Raw genomic sequence first — 22,115 nt, 5'->3', positions numbered from 1 at the left:
AAAGATTGAAGGCAGGAGGAGAAGGGGATGACAGAGGATGAGATGGTTGGTTGGCATCACTGACTCAATGGACATAAGTTTGAGTAAACTCCAGGAGTTAGTAATGGACAGGGAGGCCTGGCGTGCTGCAGTCCATGGGGTTGCAAAGAGTTGGACACAACTGAGCGACTGAACTGAACTAAACTAATAGAAACCTCTCCAAGGTCAACCCACTGGACCACTTGAGAGGCCCCCCCCCCCCCCATTCACATTTTATTCTACAGCTTCTTCCCACCCCCACCTTTGGAGAATGTAATGTAATTACTGGGATCATGTCAAGAAATACAACAGACTGGTTCCAAATAGGAAAAGGAGTACGTCAAGGCTGTATATTGTCACCCTGCTTATTTAACTTATATGCAGAGTGTATCATGAGAAACTGAGGAAGCACAAGCTGGAATCAAGATTGCTGGGATAAATATCAATAACCTCAGATATGTAGATGACACCACCCTTATGGCAGAAAGTGAAGAAGAACTAAAGAGCCTCTTGATGAAAGTGAAAGAGGAAAGTGAAAAAGTTGGCTTACAGCTCAACATTCAGAAAACTAAGATCATGGCATCCGGTCCTATCACTTCATGGCAGATAGATGGGGAAACAGTGGAAACAGTGGCTGACTTTATTTTTCTGGGCTCCAAAATCACTGTAGATGGCGATTGCAGCCATGAAATTAAAAGACACTTACTCCTTGGAGTAAGCTTCCCTGGTGGCTCAGACGGTAAAGCCTCTGCCTGCAATGCAGGAGACCCAGGTTCGATTCCTGGGTAGGGAAGATCCCCTGGAGAAGGAAATGGCAATCCACTCCAGCACTCTTGCCTGGAAAATCCCATGGATGGAGGAGCCTGATAGGCTACAGTCCATGGGGTTGCAAAGAGTCGGACATGACTGAGCGACTTCACTTACTCCTTGGAAGGAAAGTTATGACCAACCTAGATAGCATATTAAAAAGCAGAGACATTACTTTGTCAACAAAGGTCCGTCTAGTCAAGGCTATGGTTTTTCCAGTGGTCATGTATGGAGTGAGAGTTGGACTGTGAAGAAAGCTGAGCGCCGAAGAATTGATGCTTTTGAAATGTGGTGTTGGAGAAGACTCTTGAGAGTCCCTCAGACTGCAAAGAAATCCAACCAGTCCATCCTAAAGGAGATCAGTCCTGGGTGTTCATTGGAAGGTCTGATATTGAGGCTGAAACTCCAGTACTTTGGCCACCTGATATGAAGAGCTGACTCATCTGAAAAGACCCTGATGCTGGGAAAGATTGAGGGCAGGAGGAGAAGGGGACAACAGAGGATGAGATGGTTGGATGGCATCATCGACTTGATGTACGTGGGTTTGGGTGGACTCCAGGAGTTGGTGATGGACAGGGAGGCCTGGCGTGCTGTGGTTCATGGGGTCGCAAAGAGTTGAACACAACTGAGCAACTGAACTGAATTATATTAAAATTTTTTTTTAAACTGAGTTAGAAATTAGTGTTTTCCTTAAACTGGAAAAAAAATCTGCATTTTAAGATAAATTTACTAATAATAATGAAAATAGGTAAGATTTACTGAAGATTTGTCATATGCCAGACACTATGCTAAGCTTTACTTACTTCAAATTTCTAGTCCTCACAGCAACATTGTAATATAGATATTTATTCCCATTTTACAGATGAGGAAGCTGAGATTTAGGGAAGTTAAATAATTAAATTGTCTGTTCAAAGTCACATAGCTAGTAATCAGTATAGCAGGAATTCACACTCAGTTTCTGTTTTTCCGGAGCCAGGCCTCTTAATCGATCAGCATATTCTATGATTCTATCATATCATATATCAGTATATTCTGTCATAAAATATAAGTATCTTAATTTCTCAGCCCTGCCCTAGCTCCACACATATATGACACACGCACACACACACACACACACACACACACACACACGTTATTTTATCGGAGAGGACTTTTAAAGGCTATGCTCTCTAATAATAATTTTCATTTCTTCTGAGGGTCAATTAGGTTAATATAAATGGCTAACATCTACAAATAAATTGTCCAGCTTCCATTTAAAAAATTCTTCTGCTCCAGTAGAGAACACCTCTTTCTTTCTTTCTTTTTTTTCCCTTAATTTTCCTTTAGGTCATGGCACTGGCTTGAGTTTTCAAGCATGTTGTCCCCTTAACTTCACCCTTCCTCCAAAGAAAACCCGCAAGCTACTCACTGAGGATTGCAGAGAGAATAAAAACAAAAGAAGGCAAGAATTGTCTAAATTTAAAGTGCTGGAAAATCCAACATTTTATTTACTACATTTTGGTGACTACATAAATGCTGAAACATTTTAACACTGAAAAGCATGATGGCATCATCACTTGCTTTTTTTTCTTTTTTTCTTTTTTGCTTAGCAAACACAGCAGATGATATTGCACGGCATAAAGTGAGAACAGTAGCGAAGCTTAAAAAAAAAATGAAAGAAACCTTAATGCAGTACAGGAGATACTCATAAACAAACCAGGAAATGCCTAATGCATCACACTTTTTGTTGCTACACACAAAAATACAGAAGAAGCATTGGACAGAGAGAAAGAGAAAGAGACAAAATATTAGCAAACAACCATAACTGGGTACAATAATCATTTAGTCTGAAATGTAGATGCAACGTAGAAACTACCACTGCTTTCTAATTGACGAAGAAAATGACAGCAACGTTTGTCTTTTATCAAAAATCTTCTAAGCCCCTCATGGTTAGGTTTTAAAATTAATTATGTATTTACCTTTTTTTTTTTTTTTTCATTACTAAGGAAGAACTCCCTCTGCTCTTGGAAGATATTCTACTCTACTGATCTTTTTTTTTTTTTTTTAATTTAATTTTTTTTTTTTTACCTGATGATTGTCTTAGGCACCCTCCTTACATAATAAACCATCAAGCTAACTTGAACAGGGAAACTGAGTCACACTCAAACATGAGCTAAGGTCAAAGTTACTGAAAATAGAAGAGGGAGAAGGGACAGGTCTACATGAGTGACAGTTGGGCTGACTTTAGAAGGGACGAGAAACTCAGGGAGATATGAAGACAACTACCGAAGCAAGTGGAAGACAATGTTTTAAAGTTTATTTTGTTAAAAAATACTTGTCACTTGGTTCAGACGGCAAATGTCAAATGAGCCCACAATGATTATGTAATAAATGCAGAACATACCACAAAAAATTGAGACTAACACAGAAACAGAAAATACGACCTTATGAATACAACTCTGTTCAGCGTTTCATTGGTGATGGTGAAAGTCAACTCCCTCAACCATTTTCCTGGGCTTTCTGTAACTCACTACACAGCATTTGTATTAAAAACAAGTAATTAATCAATGCTTACCAATAGAGCACTGAATGATCCTGCAACTCAGAGCAGATTTATTGCCCTATTAAAATACATAACAAGTATAAAATGTTTCTAAGAAAATGTAACATTTGACCAAAAGTCTAAACCCTCCCCTTCCTTCCCCCTCCCCCAAACACCCCTGCAAAAGAAAATAAGGTAAAATTCTTATATTAGGAGAAAAAGTATTTACATCTATGGATTTATGTCATGTAGTTGAAGCAACTTACTTAGCAAAATTAAACAAAATAGTGGGCACCGGGTCTTCTGAGGACGCTCTGGTCAGCTGAGAATTCTGTGTGTGTGCTGATCTGAAGCAGGGCCAAGGGTATGAACAGCCTTGATTAAGGGGGTTTGGGGCAGGGACCCTCTTTAGTGTGGGCAAGAAAACTAGTGGGAATATGACCAGTGAGAAGAGACAGACAAGTCTGAAGTTCATTCTCCCCTGGGGCTGTGGCATTTGAGAATTCTTCTAATTTTTGTTGGGGGTGGTGGTTTGGGGAGGGAAAAGGGTAATTGTGGGTAGTAGATGCCAAGAATTAAAAAAACAAAACAAAACAAAAAAACATGAGGTGGAATCTGTATCTTTGAAACATTTTTCTTAAATTTGATTTCTGACTGGGGTTCAGCAATTGTGTTTTGCTTCTTCTGCAGGTTGGCTGGACAGGCAGGGGCCAGGTCTGCTGCTACCTAGCCTGACTTTCTCTCTAAGGTCACGGACCTGTGATGATCTCTTAGGTCTGCGAAAGGAACTGTCTCCAAGCCCTGCCCGCTGCCTTGAAGCACTTCAGAAACTTGGTGACACTTAAGAGGATTTCCAAATTCAAGTTAGCTTGTCTCTTTGAGTTTTTACACTTTTTACTTCTCATACCTGGGCAAATGTTTTTCTTTTTTTTTTTTAAAGTGGCAAAATATCTCACAAATGCCGGTGCTTTGAAACATTAAATAAGTCTTAAAGTCTTCGGAATTTCAGGTCTAACCTGCAAAGCAACCTTTTCTTAAAGAAAAAAAATAAAATATTGATAAATTAAAGGAAGAACATAAACAATGCCTTTCTTCTAAGTGACAGAAAAGACTACCTTGAAACACCCATTTTGGCATGTACAGATTTTTTGAGGGGGGAGCCTGGCAGTGTTCACAACACACATTGAAGTGCCTGCTAAGAAAAGCTGAAGATACACCCTGCAGTTAAGAGAAGTTCTTGCCTTCAGCTAATCTTAGCATAGAGAACAAAAAGATTGTAACATAAAGCTTTGGCCGTTTCCATTCTACTATATACATTTTAAAAACTACACAGTCATAAATTAACACAGTGATTAAATAAGCTCATATAAAATGTAATTTAAATTAAAAAAAATCACAGCACATTATAGAGAAAAATAGGAACCAGTTTCACAAAAAAAGATTATATATACTTCTTTACCCTGTGGAAACAAATTTACTACGAAAACACAAAAACTTCATAAGTAACCGTCAGAATGAAAATCATTTCTTATTCCATTCTTGCATTTTTACACAACCCTTCACCCACCTGGGGAACATTTCCAGAAATTAAGTCTTCCTTGAGCAACAGAGCAGTTCTTCTGAGAAAATAAACCCCGAACCAAAGTGGGGGTGGGGTGGGGGACATCCCAAACATACAAACTACAAAATAAATAAGAATTATAAAGTTTTTTTTTTAAAAGTAACCTTAACAATTATCAAACTAGTAAGTTCTGCCTTATCACATAGACTCTCTATACAACATAACCCTAAAATTTTATTACTATGAGGTATTTGGAGGAATTGGTAAAAGTGATGCACGGCCTGCCTGGGGAAGGGACTCGGTGAAGTTGGGGGGAGCTTTGAGAGGGAACCAGGAGGAGGAGCTTTGGTTTATCAGCAAGAAATTGGGGGGAAAAAGTCATCCTTTGGTATCAAAGAAAGTTTCATTGCATGGTTGCACGGAAAAAGCACCACGGTGATTAATTATTCCTTTTTTTTTTTTTTTTTTTCATTAGTGGCCTTTCTAAGAGGCTGAGGTATTCAAAGAGTATAAGGTGAGAGAGGTCAACAGCGGTTTAACACTTTGGTTCAAGCAAGGCACTCGTCCTAGGAGTTTACAAAGTTTGCAACATGTTTGCCTAGAGATTTACAAGTAGAACTAGCAGTAGTAAGAGTAGTATTTCCTAATGTTGTTGTTGTCATTATCGTATCATTATTATTAAGAATGAAGACAAGTTTACACACTGAGTGAAGAGTGAGGCGGGGAGAGGAGGTGGGGGGGGAGGGGCGGAGTTCCCTCTGCAGACCAAGGCCGTGCACGAAAATATCTTTGGTATTCTTTGGTATCATCAATGTGATTAAAATCACCAATGGAAATCGAGTGAGGTAGCGTCTTTGGTTCACACTATAAATAGTAGATCTTTACACATTTCTTTTTTTTTTTTACACGTGGAAGTAGCTATTTCTTACCTTCTGCTTCTTTGTCCTTACTATTTAGTAAATAGTTACCAAATGTACTGTAAAGCTAACCACACCACAAGAATAATCCAGAAGGCCAATCGAGTCTCAAAACGGCCTCTGGTGTTTGAATGCACCCTAAACTAGATAGGAAAGGGAGAAGTGCTTTCTCTTTGTTTGCTAAATGCATAGTTTTCATCCTTTATGTACAAAGAAGGGAGGCCCTTTCTTAGGGAAAATGTCTTTATAGCTCGTGTGAAAATGTCCTAGGACTCTTTGGTATAGCAAAGTCTGCATTTAACCTGCAAAGACCGGTTGTTCACCTGGGGTAGCAATAGGAGTGGCATGAATCTGAAAGTAATATAGAGCTTCATCTTTTTTTTTTCCTGGAAAATTAATTATGCTTTTGGGGGGTAGAGTGAGTGACATGTTCAGTTGGAACTTCTAAATTTCCCCACACATTTTCTTTGGTTTTTTTCTTTTGGGGTGTGGGGGTCGTCTATTCCAGGTGTATCCAGGAACTAGAATACTCAGTGCTTGACAAAAAGAATTCTTTTACCTGAACATTTACTGATGTCTGGGCTCTTGGGGTGTCCAGACATCGTAATTCCCACTCTTTCTCTTGGCCCCTTTTCAGGGAAGCTTCTAGTCATGAGAAGACCCGAATGATTTATGGCCAAAAACAGTCTAACTTCCATTCCACCAAAAAAAAAACACCAAAAACAACCCAAAACATGCTATTTGAAATACAGTTTTGGAATAAACATGCATACAAAGAAAAGAGTGCGGTATCTTTTTAGGTGATTTCACTAAAGGACTGAGAAATGATGGGTGAACAAACAGCACTGCTGAGTGTGGTAGGTGAAGACATTTGAGACGTAAATTAACGCCAGACTAAACAGGAATGGAAGCATTTTCTATGTGCCAAGTCAGAAGCAAGAAGGAATCAGTCATACATGATGTAATACATGTATTGCTTGTGAGAAGCTGAGTTTGTCCATTAAGATTTCTAAAAAGCAAAGGTTGTGAGTATGCCTAAATAGTCAAGTAAAAAAACTGCTTTTCAGGCTCTGATTTGTGCATCTGTTTATGAGAAAATATATCTCTAGGCCCTGAAATTGCATAATGGGTGCAAATTCAATGCTGGTATGAAAATTATCTTTGGTGTTAGCAAATAGGATCACTGGTTATTAAAAAGAAAATTATGGGGAAATCCATGGCCATCCAGTGGTTAGGACTTCATGCTTTCACTGCTGGGGGCATGGGCTCGATCCCTAGCTGAGGAACTAAGATCCCGAATGCCACAGGGCTTGGCCAAACAAAACAAAATATTGTGGTGGGAATATTAAAAGTGTAGCAATATTCCTTGAGACTGTGTCTATACTGTACCAAAATAATTGGTTGAAAATGTAAATCGCATTGGTCAAAAATGTAACCAACTAATCTGAGTGGGTAACATAGGGAAAATAAAGCAAAAGACACAGTTGTCTGAATTCAACTTTCGTTTTTCCTGGGGTATTGAATTTGGTAAGGTTGTGTGTAGACACAGCTTGAATTTCCCTGCATTTAAAACTCTCATGTTTTAAATAAAAAAGGCTTTCTTCCCTCCTAAGTGATAAATATATTGTATTGTATTATTTTGCCCCCCTCTTTTTCTGGAGAGAGAAAAAAATGTTCATCAGTTTTTTTCTTTTTCACTTACGTCATTGACAAGATTATATTTTTAGCAAATCTGAGAGGATGGCCATTTAAATGGTTTCTTTTAATAGCTGAACTATAATTGTGCCATATTTAGAAGGGGAAATTTAAAGATGGAATTTGGGGTGAGATTGAAAAAAAAGTCAAAGACAAAATGCGTCAAGGCAAATGCACAGTTTCATCCAAGGAAGAGTATGTCTTGGTTTCCTTTTCTCATCCCACAGCAGACATGAAGGAGACACTGATGGCTTGTGGGTTCATCTCTCCAGGTGCCTGCCTCTTCTAGACCTGGACAAGATGCTCATATTTGATCCTAAGGAGTTAGGTTTTGTGTCAAAATGGTTCAATGTTTAATTTGGCATTTCAATGAGTCTCAATAAATAGCTTATTATTGAGATAATATTTAATTTTATATTTCTAGTTAGGTGTGGTGATTAAGAGTACCCAATTCTTTAACCTACTAGTACAAAAGGTATCCACTTACATGCTTACAGTTCAACTGATCCCAAGAGGGTTTTTCTGGGAACCAAGTGATTCACTTGGGTACTACTAGAACAACTGTATTACCTTGGGTGGGTTTTTTGTTTTTTTTTTTTTGCCTTGATTTCTATAGCCCTGGTTTAAGTGATTTGGAAAAATAGAAATTTAAAATTTTGTATCTGGAAAATTTTCAGGTCTAGTTTTTAACCTGTCCCTGTTAAGAGGGTGGAATCTATGTTATAAAATTTCCAGCTTAATGCGGTAGCAAGAAAGAATGTAGTATGTTTTGGAGGCTATGCTTAGTGAAATAGATAGCTTAATACCTATGGAACCCAAGGTCTTACCTTCCACTATAATTCTTGCTTTCTCTATGCAGTTCCACAATTTCTTGGTTGCACATGTTATTTTTATTGGTGTCCAAGTCACAAAATTGGGATTGGCAATCAAATCAGCTTGATTATATTCTCAGGATATAATGAACTAGATAGTTCATTTTAATAATAATGTTAGTCTGCTTATTTTGTGTGTTTGTAAAGTATTTTAAATAGGTATTCTGTGTAAAATGGATAAGGAAAATTTTAGTCAAATTTACCTACGTATGGGGTGCTTCATTCAGTGGCATTTTACCAAAAAGAATGACTTTGAACAAATTTTCTAGTTTAGCTACCTGTCCTGTTAAACTTAGTTTTCTAAGTTTACAAATGGGTCCTACTTCGGAAGAATCACCAGGTTTTCTCAGCTGTGAACAGAGCATGGAGTCATGTCTATATGTTTACTTAAGTGACATTTATAGTTCCCGAAAGGGAATGTGCCATATGGATGTTCGTGTATACTGCACTGACCTCTCTGTTATGATATAAATTGCTTCCCTGAAGCTACATTCTTTCTTGCCAGTTCTGAAAACTAATATTTCAAATGCTTCAAGAGTCATAAATAATAGTCATGATTCTACGTGGTATGTGTATTACAGCTAGATCAGTTCATACGTATAACTTTACATAGTATCTTGTGTAAAAATAGCTTTGGTTATTAAAATCATTGCAATAAAATACCTGCACTATAATATTAAGTGTGTTCTTTGGTACCTAGGTGATTTTCTTTCTTTAATGGATGGACTCTTGTTTCATTTCTTAAAAAATATCTGAACATTCCTTAACAAACAAAGAGAATGCACTGGTTTAGGTGTCATTCAAATTTCTTTGCTGGGTTTGAATCTGCATTTAGGTTGTGGGCCTGGCAGGTTCAAACGCTAGGCTAGTTGAGCAAAATCAAGCTCCTAATCCCATGAACTCAGACAACCCCACACTATGTTGGTTGCACTCCTACAGCACAACCCTTCCTGAAGACCAGCCCTGCCTAAGTCCCTAACCACTGGTGGTGGTAGTGGTGGTGGTGGTGTGCATGTGTACGTGTGGGTGTATTCAAGCACACACCCACACACAGTACTGAGACACCATACACCTTCATGGTGCGGTGGAGTGGATGAGGAAGTCTGATCTTAAAGGTGTCCACTCGATGGCTCAAAATCACTATGCTCCAAACCACAGGACAGCCAAGCACAGCGAGGATGATCACGGACCGAAGCTGTGAGATCCAGTGGTGCCTTCCTGCTCATAATTTTTCTTGCCAAGTTGTCACCCGGCTGAAGTGTGTGTCTCCGAACAAAGTCAGAATGCAGGTGAGCTATGTCTTTGGTTTCTTTGGACTATAAATAACACTTTTTTTTTTCTTCAAATATTTCTAAGTATAAACCTGCTATCTTGAGGTCCTGGTCTTTAAAAATTTTTTCTTTTTATTTAAAGCTTTTCCACCGAGGTTTCAGTTCGTGGTTATTCCTTCATGCTTTGGTACAAGTGCTTGATGAAGAAGATGAGTTGCCTGAATTGGAGCCGCCCTCGTCCTGCCACTTGTCCAGACTCCTCCTCCTCGCATTCATGAAGAAGTTGCTGACGGTGCTCAGCTCCAACCCCAGCTGCTGGGAAATGGTGATTTGCAATTCTTTGGATGGACGCTTATTTTCCTTGAATATTGCATGTAGAGTTCGACGCTGGACATCTGTGAAGACCAACCTGGGCTTTTTGGGTGTGTTGCCTCTATCCTTCCCGTGTTCTTGCTCTTTCCTTTTGCATGCTGCAAAGAGACACAGAGGCTGTTAGAACAGACCGGCTGGGAGACTTGAGAGTAGAAAGGCCCAGCCCATTCAATCTGTTAGGCATTCCTCATGGCCACCTTCTATCTGCTGACTTCTAGTTTTAGCACCATCGTGGGCTGGGAGGGAAGTGTAACAAAGGCATAGAGAATGAGGAGGAGATAGAGTTTTGTGAGTAGTGGGCATGAGTCCTGGCTTTGACAAGTATCTGTGTTTTGTTGGTAGTAAATCAATTAACGGAGTGTGGACCTTGATTACTCATCTGTGGAATGTTGGGTTTTAGATAAATGAACTGACTATTGGAACCTTTTTTTTAATCACTATCTGTAAAGTAGATGTAAGAACATCTACCTTACTGGGTTGTGGTAAGAATATATGAAATAGTATGTAAAAGTTAACGTTAACTAGTGAAGTGAGTGAAGTCGCTCAGTTGTGTCTGACTCTTTGCGACCCCATGGACTGTAGCCTGCCAGGCTCCTCCATCCATGGGATTCTCCAGGCAAGAACACTGGAATGGGTTGCCATTTCCTTCTCCAGGAGATCTTCCTGACCCAGGGATTGAACCCGAGTCTCCCGCATTGTAGGCAGATGTTTTACCATCTGATCCACCAGGGAAGTCAGTAACATTAACTAGAGGGCTTCACAAACACAAAGTCTTATCCCCTAGAAGTGGGTGTTGCCCTCAAAGGATTTACGGTCTGCTGCTAGTGGAATACTAAGAACCTAATTGAGGGTCTAAAAGCCAAATAAAAAAGGAATTGCATTTGTTCCCCTTCTGATTGTTTTTGTTTCCTAGGAAACAAACTAGGAAGAGTTAGTATGTAAGAAAACTCCGTAAAGAGTGTCCTACCATGCCCATCAAACAGTTTTCCACCGATTCTTTGGTGGAATCAGGACTTGGGGAGCAGGGATGAAGTGCACTTCGTCACCACTGGGGCTAAACTGTGACATTAGCCATGTTCACCTTTGGGGTGTCCCTGTGCCTCCTTTTTGTTCTTCACGTGAGTCTTGCTGTTGGAGTTGCCCTCTTCCCTCACCTCATGTCCCGCTGAGAAGGCCCATTTCCTGCCCATGCCCATACAGGCAGTTCCTATTTCATGAAGCTGCCTCATGGCTGCTAGAGCTATTCTGGTGCATCATCCCAATGTGGTCCTCAGGTCCCCAGGGTTTGGTGGTGGATCAGGGTCTCCTCACCTCAGATGCCATACTCCTGTTTCTCAACTAACTTGGCTCAGTGGCTTCCACCTGCCAAAGGGGCACTGAATTGCTAACGATGCCCTCCCCTCCCTCATCCGCCCACCTCCCCCATCAATGAATCCCCGCAGCCATCCCCACATAACCAGGCAACTGAAGTAACAACAGCGCTCTCTGGCTCTGCTAATTCACCTTTAAGACAAGGCTCCAGTGCTGTACTCCCAGTCAGTTTCCGGCCCCTTGCTGCACCTCCTCCCACTTCCTGCAACCTCCCCCACTCCCACCCCCCAACCCCATGCTGCCCACCCAGTGTAGAGGTTCCGGAGCAGCCTCAGTTATCTTCACAGCTGGCTAGTACACACTGTAAGGTGTACACTCCCACCACAGCAAAAGGCAGACAGGGCATCTTCCCGGTGGAGATGGGGCCTGCCTCTCTTTCATGTCGCTGTAGCCGGCTGCCCTACCTACTGCTGTCTCTTGCTCCCTCTCCCATCTTTCTGTATTCCAGGTTCCTAATTCCCTACTAGGTGGTTCACCACTTCTGGCTACGTGCAGCCTCTGTGCTCTCCCCAGTTAGCCCTGCCCTTCAGCCTGCCCCTACCTTTTGTACCCTGCTGTTCCACAAGGTGGATTCCCTTAAAGCTTTAGGTGTCCATTTAGCACAAATCAGTTGAGCAATCAGAGCAGCTAAAAAGCTATTGGGTACAGGTTGAAAAAGCCTCCAGTCTTCAGAGTGCAATCTAGGAGTCTCCAAGTTTTGTTTTTTTTTTAATTATGTGCTATTTAGTAAAGAATGCTTTGAGTATTACATTCCCTTGTGTTATTTCTTTATACATGATATGCATGTGTTACTATACAACTGTGTTACAGACATTATAAAGCAAACACAAAATATAGAAAATTTTAAAAGGGTAAAATAACATAAATAGATATAGAAATTCTTTTCTACAGTTGCATCAGCTTACTCAGGCCTCAGAGTGCATTTGCCTCACTCCAGCGCTCACAGGTCCATTATATTAGGAAATATAAGAACAAGAATTTCAGAATGGACATGAGGGATTGTTGTTTAGTTGCTAAGTCATGTCTGACTCTTTTGCGACCCCATGGACTGTAGCCCACCAAGCTCCTCTGTCCATGGGATTTCCCAGGCAAGAATACTAGGGCGGGTTGCCATTTCTTACTCCAGGAGATCTTCCATACCCAGGGACTGAACCCATGCCTCCTGCATTGGCAGGCAGAATCTTTACCACTGAGCCACCTGGGAAGCCTGGACATGATGGGAGGCCTCTCTTTTATGTCCTCAGTTATGAAAGAGAGATTTTAGAGCAGCCAGGTCTTCTGGTACCTTTTATAACACATTCTATAGATCACTGGCTCTGTCCTTTGCCCACCATGACAGGAAGCATCTACATAATGGGAAAGATTTATTAAATATCCAACTCCCTCAGAGCATTGAGCTGTATATCCTGAACTAAGTGAGAGAGTCCCTGCCCCCAGGGAACCCACAGCCTTCACTGGACAACCAGATTAAGTCCCTGAAAAAATAAGCTGACTAGACTAAAGTCAAGCCTAGTTAGTTTGTGTCAACCCAAGTAGACACAGCTTTACATAATACTGATGCACATGGCTGGTTGATTCATTCACTTACATTCAAAAACGAATATAACACAAGCCTTTCTCTTAAGGAAGTCAATCTAATGGTTATGTAACCTAATAACTGCAGGAGTATGACAAGAGCCTACAGGATATTATCTCTGCTTGAGGATATTAAAGAAGGCATCACACAAGAAGGATACTTATGCTAGGCCCTAAAGGATGAATAGGAGTTTGCTAGTGAGAAAAGCAGGAAAAACTCATTCCCAGCAGGGGGAGCAGCACTCGTGAAGGACTGATAAGTGTTAGTAGATTGGTGGCGGAGCAAGAGTGCACGCAAGGAAGAAAGCTGTGGGGGACAAGGCTTCACAGGTAGACCGAGATCAGAAATGAATTACCTTGTAGGTAAGGTTTTGAGTAAGTGTGCTGTGTGATTGAATTTTAGTTTAGAAAAACCCCTCTGGCAGTGTTGTGGGGGGCGAGGTGGAAAGCAGCAATTCAGGACATGTATGCTGACATGTGCTACTTTGACCTCCTTTAGGACACTCATTCTTGCACCTGTTGGAAGACGCTGGTGACTCTCAGCTGAGATCCATGCTGGGAACTGCCCTTGGCCAAAGGTTATGCCATCCCAGAGAGAAGCTGGAGGGCTAGACACATCCAGTGGGGGATTGGGGGAGTAGGGGATGGGAGTATGAGGGTAGAGGTTGAAGACAGTGGAATGAATTGGTTTAAGGCTCCCCCACACCAAACCCTTGCATCTAATAGGGACAACTTTGAAGCATTATCCAGCTCCAGAGTACCCTGTAGGATGGGTTGAGGCTATTTTTGCAACTTCGTTAAAGTTCAGCTCCATCTGCCTGGTCTTACTTCCTCCACACCCTTCCCCACTCGAAAAGGGTTAATCTCCATAGCCCTCTTTCTGCATGCAAGTCTCAGAGTCTGTTTCTCAGAAAACCTGGCCTAAGACAGAAGCCAATTAGAAAACCAGTGTAATGAGGACCCCAAGATAGACAATGGCAGTTGAAGATGGAAAAGAGGAAGCAAATTTAAGAGCTTCTTGGAAGGGAGAACCAAGAGGAATTAGTAACAACAACCCTGCTGGGAGGATGGAGTTCAGAACATCTCCCAGGCTTCTGATTGGATGGTAGTAAGGGGGCCATGAGGAATGCAGATGGAGGAATGAGTTTTATGAGAACAGTTGTCACTTCTATGAGGGACAAATCCATCTGAAGTGCATGTTGGACATCCTGTTAAATATCTCCAATAGGTGGGTGTCCAGCAGATGGCAGAATACATGGGGCCTGGAGCTCAGGGGGAGAGATCTGTGTTAGGAATATAGACTGGGAGGCGTTAGATCTAGATAACTCTAGACACTTCCCTGTGCAGAAGCTGGAGTGGCTGAGTAAGAAAGTAGAGAGCTCTGTACAGTGAAGAGTGGACTAAATTACACAGAACACATACCTATGTAAAAATAAATAACTGAGCATTGGGTGCAGACTCTACTTATTTATCATTCAAAAGGCAGAACTAAGGGAAATCACAGAGATATCTATTTTCAACCCAACTAGGGTAACTGAGGGCTTTCCAGGTGGTGCTAGTGGTAGAGAACACACCTGCCAATGCAGGAGACATAAGAGACCTGGGTTTGATCCCTGGGTCTGGAAGATCCCCTGCAGGAGGGCATGGCAACCCACTCCAGAATTTTTGCCTGCAGAATTCCCATGGGCAGAGGAGCCTGGCGGGCTAGGTCCATAGGGTCACATAGAGTCGGACACGACTAAAGCGACTTAGCATGCACGTACACAGGGTACCTGAGTGACTTCAGTGTGGTCCTTAGCACTTGCAGGACTTGGCTGAAGCTACTCCAGAGCACCCTTTCCCAAATGGCATCAGAGGCATGATATTGTCTCAAACACGAGTTACTTGAAAAGATGGTTTGCAGGCCAAGTACTTTCAGAAAAACCTACTATACATAGCCTCTTCCTCAAAATGCGTTGTATGTGTTTAGCACATATAATTATGTTTCTCAAATTTATTTAATTCCAGAACTTTGTTTGGTAGAAACTGTCTATGTCTTATACAATACTAATTATGGGGAAATGCAGTTTGGAAGTTCCTGCAATGAGCTTTCAAGCATTGCAAATGTCACTATGTCAGAACCTGGGAAGTGAGATTCTCCTGGGGCAAGGAGCCTGGCCAACTCATTCTGTCTCTCCAGGGCAGGCTGCCATAGTGCTTGGATGTAAGGGGAGCCCAGTACTCATATGGGTACTGGATGGGGTGACTGTGATTAAATGTGTGTGGTTATATCTGGAAAGAGCTTTGTACAGAAGTTGGAGTGGCCAAATAAGAAAGTAGAGATGTCTATAGAGTGAAGAGTGGACTAAAGCTTGTTGAAGGTCAGTGTGTAACTTCAATGAGGTGCCCAGGAGAAGCAGCCCACAGAAACAAAATCATGCTTCTAGAAGCGTGTATAGAATTATAGTTGTGAGACCTGTTAAGAGAATATAAATGAAAGCAATGTTCTGGCATTTCCATGGAACTCATGTCAGGGTACACATTGTTGTTTAGCAGCTCAGTTGTGTCTGACTCTTTTGCGACCCTATGGACTGTAGCCTGCCTGGCTCCTTTGTCTATGGGATTTCCCAGGCAAGAATACTGGAGTGGGTTGCAGTTTTCTTCTCTAGGGTATCTTTCTGACCCAGGGATCAAATCCTCATCTCCTGCATTGGCAGTTGGATTCTTTACCACTGAGCCAGCAGGGAAGCCCCAGAGATTACCTAATATAAAGTTGAAAACCAGCAACTGGTCTATAAAAGTGTGCAGTGGACAAAGAGAGAGAATAAGAAAGTGGGAATAAAGTCTGACAACAGGAACCACTGCTTAGGGAACAGTATTGCATGTGTTTTATGGGAAAACTATATTTTTGTGTGGGTGTATAGTTTTCACTAAAAATAGAGTAGTTATCACAGAACCGGACTAAAGGGAAGAAGATTTCTATTACGTGAAAAAGGCAATACTGAAGAGGAAGATGACTCATCCCAAGTCACCTCCATGAAGGTGGGCAAGTAGATATGTTTGCAGGATGCAGTGGCCAAGTGTAATAGGGCTGTCTCAGGTGACTTTGATCTCTGGGAGCCAGGTCACCTACAGGCAGTACTGTATGGGAGAAAGAACCAGGTGTGGAAGATAGCAAAAGGCAGAGAATGATTTTGTGTATCACAAGAATAAAGATGATAAAGAATTGTTTTTTTAAAAGGCAATGCACGAGGATGTGGGCAAAGGACAAGCTTTCACCTCAGGCATGCCTGGGGCCTGTGCTTTGCCCAGAGTTGGCAGGAGAGAACCAAGGGTATTTCAAGAAATCTGAATTCTGAAAGATGTTGAAAGGCATTCAATGAACAATGAGTTTTGAAGTCAGGCAGTTTGGGAAATGCTGAGTTAATGATTAAGCAATCTTCTTTAATGCAGGACTTCTCAGAGCCTTTAACATGCTAATATGCACTGATACTTTCTAGCTTATGGGGTCTCTCAAACTTATTTGATTAAGCAACTCTTTACTCAGAGATTCTCTCAGGAATGGTGTTGCTTAGAACCATGTCTCTCAAAATCTGGTTGCCAGACCCATGCTGGTCTGTAAACTGTTACTGACCTGTAGCAAGATCAGAAATTTGAGAATAAACAATTAGAAAGTTTTATGGCAGTTTGACATTGCTCCAGCATTCTGTGATTATTGTTCTAGTAATATATTTTTTATTGTATTATCAAAACTATTGGTCCAGAACATATGGAAATCAGAGACAAACTTCACTACACAGAGTTGAAGAAGCCTTGTCTTAGAATATACTTTATAAAACATGGTATACAGTAACATCCTAGAATCAGCTGTCACCCAAGCATTTGTGTGTCAACATATCCATTTTCCTGATATAATGACACAAAGGACTTTACAACATCTAAACTGCTAACTGAGCTGTGCAAAAGTCTGCCAAGAATTTGTTTGGGAATAAGTAGGCACATTGCTGTACACCTGAAAATAACACAACATTGTAAATCAACTATAGTTTAATTTAACAATTACAACAAAAAAAGATCTGCTGTGCCATATTAAAAAAAATACATAGGTACAGACATGTGGGCTTGAGAGACATTTATAAAGCCAGACAGAATCATAATACAACTTCTTAAATGAACCTGAGCTCACAGGACACAAGCTCAAGTCCCAGCTCTGTGGCCACTGATAGATGTGTGATCTTGGGCAAGTTACTTGTCTTCTAGAGCCTTAGTATACCCAGCTGTAAGGTAGAGAACAGTGGCTTTCTTTCCTCTCAGGATTAGAATAAGCATGAGATAAGATAAGCTATGGGCTTCCTAGGTGGCACTAGTGGTAAAGAACCCACCTGCCAATGCATGGCACCCCACTCCAGTACTTTTGCCTAGAAAATCCCATGGACGGAGGAGCCTGGTAGGCTGCAGTCCATGCTCTAGTCCATAGGCTAGAGTCGGACACGACTGAGCGACTTCACTTTCACTTTTCACTTTCATGCATTGGAGAAGGAAATGGCAACCCACTCCAGTGTTCTTGCCTGGAGAATCCCAGGGACAGGAAGCCTGGTGGGCTGCCGGACACTACTGAAGCGATGCAGCAGCAGCAGCAGCAGCCAATGCATGAGACGTAAGAGATGTGGGTCAAGGGTTTGATCCCTGGGTCAGGAAGATCCCTTGGAGGAGGGCATGGCAACTTGCTCCAGTATTCTTGCCTGGAGAATCCCATGGACAGAGAAGCCTAACAGGCTACAGTCCATGAGGCCTCGGAGAGTAGGACATGACTGAAGCAACTTAGCATGCACACAAGATCTGATTGTTGAAATGACTGTTAAAATGACAAGTGCTTAGGAGATATTCTAGATGTTTACAAATTAATTCTCTGATCTTTTCTTCTCTGATCAAGATGCAGGTATAAACACTGAATTTACACAGCAAGTTTGGGTCTTCGCTCTGTCTCTAGCCTATGGTATAAACTTGGGCACATCACTTGATCTCTTTTTCTGCATCCTTTCAATGAGTATGCAGTGTTCTAAGGCCCCTGCAGGCTTTAGAGCCCTGTGAGTCAATGAATAAACCCATGCAGTATCTCTCCTGGTGTCCAAAGTCTTATATTATCTGTTAAAAAATTTCCAAGGTAACCTTACTCTGTCTTTTAGAATATATAGCCACTATGGTGACTCTTCCATTTTATCTTCTCCATCCTTTTGGCTTCTCAAAAAGAGAAGGTAATGGCTCTGCAGGGACACCATCCAGTTTTGCAAATAGTCCGGATCCATGTTTATTTGAATGCAGGTGATCTAATACAAACTCATATTCTTCACAGTGGCTTCAGACTTATGAGCTTTAGAGATGAAAATGATAACAACAGCAACAACCACAGACCCTGTGAACAGTTAAGCATTCTGAGCCCTTGAACAATAGGTACTTTATATTTTTGCCACTTTCTATTTTTCATTAACATTATAGGAAAATTGTCTGAACTTGCTGCTTGAGGTTCTTGGTATATCTGTCCCAGAGTTGGCTGCTTCACATAGCACAGAATTGTGGATAAAGAGGACGACCACTTCCTTGGTGGTCCAGTGGCTAAGACTCTGGGCTCCCGAGGCAAGTGGCCCAGGTTCGATTGTGGTCAGGGAACTAGATCCTGCATGCCACAACTAAGAGTTCATACGCTGCGACTAAGACCCGGTGCAGCCAAATACATATTTATTTATTTAATAAATTCATTTATTTATCAATAGATAGAAGAGGCTGTCTTCTTGGGGGCACTAGTGGGTGTTTCAGTGTGAACTTATGGAAAGTACACCAAGGATCCAAGTAGACTGAGGGTGTCCATTATATTCTCAGTCTATAAGGGAGGAAGGTTCTGAAAGGAGCACCGCTCTAGTTGTTGAAAGTTTTAGGTTCTGGCTCTGTCATTAATTAGTTGAATGGCTGGGTTAAATCCCTTAACGAGGCTAGTCCACGTTCCTTAACTGTATAATAATGAAAGAATTTGACTAAAAACTTTACAGTTCCTCCTGGGTGCAGCCCTATGACTTGACGTGTGTAAAGAGCTTTCAATATCACTCCAGGGAAAAGACATACAGTTCAGATTTCTATGTCCTAAGTGGGCACTTGGAGAAGTGAGAGGGTTGAACTGTTCACTCTAGCTGCCCCCCTCCCTGCCCTCCTCCCCTCTATTCTCAGAATATCCCCATGCCAGCACCATCTTCTCCCTCCTGGCAGGCGGTGGGGAGGGAAGACCTCTGGGCAGAGCACCTGCAGATGGAGTAGAAAAGGGACTGAGACGTGTGTGCCCAGTGAACAGTATCACTAGGTGGGACCAGAAAGCTGAACTTCATAAGTTGTAATGACAATTTGAAAAGGTCTTCTGGAAAATTTTCACTTATCTTAGCTACCCTAAGGAGGAATATGGAGAACTGTGTGTGTTTGGTGGGGGTTGTAGATGTACAAACGGACAAGTGACCAAGAAGCCACAGTATCTGCTAGAATAAGATGAGAATGGAGTCAGATGAAGGATAAGCTGTGTGTCTCTCACTTTAGAGACGTTATTTAATTTTAGCAATAGCTCGGTGAGGTATGACATTTAATAGGAAATTTGGGACTCAACTTGAGGAGAGAACAGTTTTGGCCTCAATGTTTGGATAGAGACCTCTAGACAGACAGGATGAAAGGACTTGAGGGGTGCCAAGACAGAACCAGGCTTGGCTGATTCAAATCAGACTTATTTGGTGATCTGACTCCATGGGACTGAGGAAGGAGACTGTATGCCTACAGCTTCCCCAATCACACCTGGGTTTTACCCTGAGCGTCCTTATACTATAGCCATGTACTTTCCGCCTCCATACAACTGCTCAAGAGTCTGCTGTCCTATTGTGATTGAGGAGAGGTGGGCCAGGGAGCAGAAAGGGGAAGGCCTGGGATTCCAGGGCACCATGAAAATGCACTGTCATCTCAAGACAGTGTGGTGCACTTTATCAGGGGCCTGTTAGAAACACAATGTCTTTCGCCTGAAGGCTGCTGACAGAACTGAAAACTGCAACCTGCAGAGCCAAGTGCTCTTGAACAGGTGAGCCTGCCATGTCCCACATCACTCAGGGAAGGCCTGGCCTGGAGCTGGAGGAGGGTCCGGGCAGCTGCTCCTCTCCTGCTCCAGGGTCTCCAGGACCAGTAGGGTATATGGGGAGGGCAAAAACACACACTGAAATTCCACCCAGATTCCTGATGGAGTCAGCAGGGATTTCCTTGCACATCCTGCTCAGGGGGGCTTGAGACTTCATGGGTAGGAAAAGGGATAAAAAAGCAGTGGGACCAGAATAGGCAAATCCATAGGGACTGAAGTAGTAGGTGGTTGCCTGTGGCTGAGTAGGTAGTGAGGGGTGTGGAATGCAAGGGTCTGCTAATGGGTACAGGCTTTCTTTTTGGAGAGGAGATAAAAAGGTTCTAAAATTGTGGTGAAGGTTGCACAGCTCTGTGAATATACTAAAAACCACTGACTTACACCCTTTAAATGGGTAAATTGTAGAGCATGTAAATTATTTTTTAGTGCGTGCATGCTCAGTCACTTCAGTCGTGCCTGATTCTTTGCAGCCCTGTGGACTGCAGTCCTCCAGGCTCCTCTGTCCATGGGATTCTCCAGGCAAGAATACTGGAGTGGGTTTCCATATCCTCCTCCAGGGGATCTTCCTGACCCAGGGATCGAACCCACGTCTTTTATGTCTCCTGCATTGGCAGGTGGGTTCTTTACCACTAGCGCCACCTGGGAAGCCCTTATTTCTTAGTAAAACTATTTAAGAAAGAAGTAGCTGGGCACACATACAGAGTGAGCCCTCTGCTCTCACTGCCCAGGAAACCTCTCCTGGACTAACAGGGATGGTGGCATTGCTGTTCATGTCTACTGAGCCCCCAAACACTGTCTCTTGACAGCTGAAGCTGCTTTTCAAAGTAAACTCTATAAGACAATACATGTTCGAGGAGGAAGCATGCAAATAGAACAAATTTCAGTAAGACAAGAATGGGTAACACACATGGTAAATCAACTATATTCCAATAAACATTCTTCAAAAAGACAAGAATGGGGGAACTATGGAGGTGAATATGGGAGGTTCTTGAGCCCATTTAACAGGATGGCATCCACCTTGTGGAGATCAGAGAGTCAGTGGGTGGGCCACACAACTTTAGGATTAGAGCTCAGACTGCAGGAGTGCTGGGTCATCATGTTATCTGCTTTGCTTTGTGTTATGTTACTGTCCGGCGCATATTTTTTATAAGCCAGGCCCCTCGCTGTTCTGGGGATGGGACAGCTCTTAAGCAGCAAATTTACCCTTCCCACAGTATAAAGTACAATTTGAAAAGCAACTCCAGTGAGTTCTAACTGATACAGCCAAAGACAGCCTTTACACGGGAAGGGAACACCTGCATGGACTATTTGGTAACGATGATGCCCAGGAGAGGGAGGTGGGGCCAGTACAACCTGCTGGACACAGGTGAGCTTTGCTGGTGTCTATGACTTTGTGGGTAGCTTAAGTACCTATGGAAGCTCTTCTGGGCATGCTTATGAAACACCTAATACAGACATGGAAAGAGCAGATGTTCCTGGTCAAGGATGATTGCTGTATCTTACCCCTGTACCATGCTTTACAGTGCTTAAAACACCTCCATTAAACCTTCCCATGTGATCCCACAAAACTCAGGGGAGGTAGAAATGGATAGTATGTCTTTTTCTGTAAGTGAAGAAACGCTGTTAAAGAGGTGAGGTAACTTACCTATGGGCACACAGCTGGTTAAGCTGGGGACCTCCAACTCCACTGTGCCCCAGAAGCAGATGCAACACAGGGGACACATCATGAAATCTTTCCCCAGGATGGTTAAATAGGGAAGGAGCAGCTGGTGAGGGGAGCCTAGGGAACCCAGAGCCATGGTGAGTGGAGCAGAAGCAGGTGGCTAGCCAGGCAGTAGGCCTATTATCAGCCAGACTGGTCTGGCGGAAAGGACTGCATTGGCCCACCCAAGAAAGTGGGTTGCATACAAATTGAGATGGAGGAAGCCCAGGCAATGAAGGGGATGCAAGACCCACGCTGGCCTGGGAGAGGGGCCAGAGTGAGTGTAGTCTCAGTAAGGGCA

General features: G+C 42.4%; 1 protein-coding gene and 1 non-coding gene across 2 annotated transcripts in view; one reads left to right on the top strand and one right to left on the bottom strand.

The window, feature by feature from the left end:
* Positions 1 to 739: 739 nt before the first annotated feature.
* Positions 740 to 811, top strand: TRNAC-GCA (transfer RNA cysteine (anticodon GCA)). The gene has a single exon. It is a non-coding gene; the product is annotated as a tRNA-Cys (tRNA).
* An 8,918-nt stretch (positions 812 to 9,729) lies between these two features.
* Positions 9,730 to 22,115, bottom strand: part of ONECUT1 (one cut homeobox 1) — a 32,731-nt gene continuing 20,345 nt past the window's right edge. Inside the window, exon 2 of the mRNA NM_001191161.3 lies at positions 9,730 to 10,132. Within this exon, the coding sequence (NP_001178090.1) occupies positions 9,840 to 10,132 (293 nt within the window). The 3' untranslated portion in view covers positions 9,730 to 9,839. The remainder of the gene's footprint in view (positions 10,133 to 22,115) is intronic.

The sequence above is a fragment of the Bos taurus genome, chromosome 10, assembly GCF_002263795.3.
Source record: "Bos taurus isolate L1 Dominette 01449 registration number 42190680 breed Hereford chromosome 10, ARS-UCD2.0, whole genome shotgun sequence".
Taxonomy (NCBI): domain Eukaryota; kingdom Metazoa; phylum Chordata; class Mammalia; order Artiodactyla; family Bovidae; genus Bos; species Bos taurus.
The sequence above is the reverse complement of the archived record's forward strand: the minus strand, read 5'-3'. Positions and strand labels throughout refer to the sequence as shown.